Genomic DNA, 3,710 nt, shown 5'->3' with positions numbered 1-3,710 from the left:
CTGAATCCTCATTGCTCACCCACCATCCCTACTCCGCGCACCATGTCTGCTCCCGATTCCAAACCATCCCCCGCTCCACCCGCTCTACCCGCTCCACCCGCTCCACCCGCTCCTCCATCTCCCTTCTCCCCGCTCTCCGCCTCCCCGCATCTCTTCTCCTGGCTTCTTTCCCGCGCTCCCCCCGCCGAGCCTTTGCCGCCCTCCTACTTTTCCCTCGCCCTTTCGCTCCGCCTGTCGATCACCTCCTCCAACTCACACTCCCTGCTCCTCACTCCCTCGCACCTCTCCTTCTCCAACGTCCTTCACGGCCTCGTCCACTGCTTCCCCCTCACCGCCGCCGCCTCGCCTGGCCGCTTCATCTTCGACCCCCCGACCAACCAACTCTTCTTATACTGCAACCCTCCCAGGCACACAAAACAACCCCTCCTTCTTTCCGCATCCGCTGCACCGGGTGGCACCCTGCGCCTGCACTCCGCCACCGTCTCCAACCACTCCCAAACCCCAGATAAGGCCATTCAAGTCGCACGCAAAGCTACAGCCTTCCGTCTTTCCGCCTTCCCCGTCCGTCGTCATCGCCGCGCCACCCCGTCCGACCCCAATTCCCTCCCCGCGTCGACCTTGAAAGCCCTACAAAAACTCTCACACGAGCACCAGGAGCCAGCCCTCTCTGAAGTCAGTGATGACGATGCTTCCTCTTCACATCCACCCAACCCTAAAACTCACCCCTCTTCACCAACAACTCATAATGATGACACCCGTCATGATGCGAAATTGGCCGCATCTCTTGAGGCTATGGAAAGCATGCTTACTGGTCGCTTCATACTTCTCGAGGCTCCGAATAAGCAAAAGAAGACCTTCTTCAGGAGGGTCAAGAAACAGCAAACCAGTCTCATGATCCTCGCCGAGGAGGAAGTCGTCGAACGCCAAATGCAAAGCAGTGCTGCTGACCAGTATTACACAGCTATCAAGCCCGCAAAGGAAGCACCCCCAGCGAGAGACATGAGCACCTCGTCCACATCGTCTTTGCGGGAGGAGGACCCTGTTCTGGCCCCGCAAATGAATGCCACGTGTGTCACTTGAAAATCACTCTCTCCGACATTTTTTTAACCGGTTTTCACTCTTGTACAGTATAGGAAGAGGAGACCTTTTCCGTCTTCGCACCTGCTGCATTGCCTTCAATAAATGTGTATATGTCCATGTGGACGAATCTCTTGTGCCGCGCATGCTCCCAGACTGCAATTCACCGTTGATGTGCAATCCCGCCAATTATATGCGCCCAGTACTTAAGCGAGAGCAAGCGCAAATCAGGGCAATCACCTACAATAGTCTTGTTAGTTTCCAACGTCATACCTCACCTGCAGCGAGCCAGGTGAAGAAGAGGGAGGCCTTGCCCTCTAAACAATCAAATCACACGAGGAGACCAAATTCTTAAAAACTTGAGACTTAATCCCAGCAGACCAATAAAGCCATACTCTCTCTGTGTTTTTTTTTTTGTTTTGTTCCCTCACCTGTCGCCTCCCTCGCTTATCTCTTCCCTCGTCTATCATCTGGAAATGACTGCACCAGGGCCGGGTCCTTGGGAGCCGGCATTTCTGCAAAGTACGGATGCTTGAGCGCGTCCTCGGCGCTGATCCTCTTTTTCGGGTCATACAGCAGCAGCTGCTCGATCAAGTCCAGTGCCTGGTCGCTAGCCCTGCCACTCCCTGCGCCGTCCTTGATACGTAGTCTAAGCGAGCTAAAGGTCTGATTACGAAACTTGAGGCGCCTGGCATTCGGCAAGTCGTCATAGCCCTTCCAGTTGTGCTCACCAGGCGCCCCGAGAATGTCTACGATCTTCGCCAGCTGATCCAGCTCCCCCTTCCCTTGAAACAAGCTGCGTCCGAGCAGCAGGTCGGCAAATATGCAACCGACGCTCCACATGTCCACGGCGATGGAATACCTCGGCGCCGCCATGAGCAGCTCCGGGGCGCGATACCACAACGTGACCACGCAAGGGGTATACTTGCCCAACGGGTCGGCGTACTGTCTCGCGAGCCCAAAATCGCATATCTTGAGCACGCCGTCGCCCGTAAGCAACAGGTTGGACGGTTTGAGATCGCGATGCACGACCCAGTTATCATGCAAGTACGCGACGCCCTTGAGGAGCTGCAGCATCAACGTCTTGACTTCCGCGGCGTCGTACGGCGTGGTCAAACGGGTGAGGATGGAGAGCAAGTCGGCGTTGGCGTACTCCATCACGATGTAGATGTTCTGCGTCGAGATGCCGACGACGACCTCGCGCACGGCGACCACGTTCGGGTGAGACAGCGACAGCAGCGCCGAGATCTCGCGCAGCGACGTCACAGGGAACCCTTCCTTGCTCGGCGTGTTGAGCTTCACTTGCTTCAGCGCGTAGATGCGCCCCGTCACACGGTCGCGCGCCCGGAAAACAAGCCCGTACGCGCCCTCGTCGATGAAGTTCAGGCGCTCGTAGTTGTCCACGGAGCGGCAGCCCATCTCGCGCGTGATGGGGCCGCGCATTGCACCGGGCAGAGGTGGTGGGGAATGGAGTGGAGAGCGAGAGAGAGAGAGAGAGAGGGAATACGTTGGGAGGTTAGGGGGTGATCCAGGTTTGACTGGCCCTCATCATACGGATACATACTCTTGCTCTTCCTTGGAGCTGTAAGTCATTATTAATGTAATGTTACATTACAGTGTAACCCGCCGGGTCTAATTTGGCGCCAAACCCTCCTCCCCGGAAGCACACATTCATCCAAAGACCATACTCGCCTTCCTCGCTCTCCTTTCGCTCTGCGTCTTTACCGTCTTTACCCACCGCTCGGCAATCTCCACCCGCAACCTTCCCTCCCGCCTCAGCCCTCCACATCATGTCGTTCCCTTCCACTACCCTCACCCCCCTGAGCTTTGGCACCCCACCCCGCCAACCCCCATCCCACCACGCCCAGTCTAACCTCCCGTCCATCCGCGGCCGTCTCTCCTCCTCCCTACGCCCCTCACGTCTGTCCACCCTTCTCGACGACCTCCCGCCGGACTCCCCCTCCCCGCACGCCTCCGACTCTGAAGCTCCCGCTGCCGCGCATGACAACCTTCACTACGACGCGCGCCGCCGCGTCAAGCGCCCGCGCTCCCGCATCGCCCGCCCGAAAGATGCCATGCCCGGCTTCAAGCGCCGCAAGCACTACAAAACGGGCCGCTCCAGCCGCTTCCCAGGCCGGGGCGGCATGGCGAGCTCCAACGTCGGCGCCCGCCACCTCGACCGGAGGATGGGCCCGGGGAGCTACTACGGCGGAGACAACCCAGAGGCGGACCGCCCCGACGCGGAGGAGACGGAGGAACACCTCGCCCCCGTGTGTTACGAGCACGCCATGCCGTGCATGAGACTCGTGTGCAAAAAAGCCGGCCGGAACAAGGGCCGCGCCTTTTACAAGTGCAGCAAGAAGGCGCGGCACCAGCAGTGCGATTACTTCAAATGGGCCGACCAGGTCGCGCACGGCTCGACGAGCGACGACGCCGCCACGGATGACGACCGGTCCACCACCCCCCGATGCGTCGAGGCCCCCGCCTTGGTGGAGGGCGGCGACGCGCTCGACCTGATGGACGCCGCCATGCGCGACGTCTTCGGGCTGCCCGACTTCCGCCCGGGGCAGCGCGAGGCCCTCGCGCGCCTGCTGCGGCGCGAGTCCACACTGGCGCTGCTGCCGACCGGCGCC

The 3,710-nt window shown here is 59.9% G+C and overlaps 3 protein-coding genes; 1 reads left to right on the top strand and 2 right to left on the bottom strand.

The window, feature by feature from the left end:
• Positions 1 to 1,240: 1,240 nt before the first annotated feature.
• Positions 1,241 to 1,348, bottom strand: CHC_T00002744001 (hypothetical protein). The gene has a single exon (XM_005714070.1). It carries the CDS (start codon positions 1,346 to 1,348, stop codon positions 1,241 to 1,243), a length of 108 nt encoding a protein of 35 aa, XP_005714127.1.
• Positions 1,349 to 1,428: 80 nt separating this feature from the next.
• Positions 1,429 to 2,520, bottom strand: CHC_T00009408001 (Cyclin-dependent kinase, CDK). XM_005714069.1 is given in 2 exon segments: positions 1,429 to 1,524; positions 1,525 to 2,520. The coding sequence occupies 1 exon segment, from the start codon at positions 2,518 to 2,520 to the stop codon at positions 1,525 to 1,527; it is 996 nt and encodes a 331-aa protein (XP_005714126.1). The 3' UTR covers positions 1,429 to 1,524.
• Positions 2,521 to 3,544: 1,024 nt separating this feature from the next.
• Positions 3,545 to 3,710, top strand: part of CHC_T00002743001 (hypothetical protein) — a 2,514-nt gene continuing 2,348 nt past the window's right edge. Inside the window, exon 1 of the mRNA XM_005714068.1 lies at positions 3,545 to 3,710. This exon is cut by the window's right edge and continues 623 nt beyond it. Coding sequence (XP_005714125.1) covers positions 3,545 to 3,710 — 166 coding nt within the window.

This window comes from Chondrus crispus, genomic scaffold (assembly GCF_000350225.1).
Source record: "Chondrus crispus Stackhouse genomic scaffold, scaffold_155, whole genome shotgun sequence".
Classification (NCBI taxonomy): domain Eukaryota; phylum Rhodophyta; class Florideophyceae; order Gigartinales; family Gigartinaceae; genus Chondrus; species Chondrus crispus.
The sequence above is the reverse complement of the archived record's forward strand: the minus strand, read 5'-3'. Positions and strand labels throughout refer to the sequence as shown.

What these genes read in the sequence shown, in the direction of transcription:
- CHC_T00002744001 (XM_005714070.1), bottom strand. Translation starts at nt 1,348, where the DNA reads ATGACGTTGGAAACTAACAAGACTATTGTAGGTGATTGCCCTGATTTG.
- CHC_T00009408001 (XM_005714069.1), bottom strand. Translation starts at nt 2,520, where the DNA reads ATGCGCGGCCCCATCACGCGCGAGATGGGCTGCCGCTCCGTGGACAAC.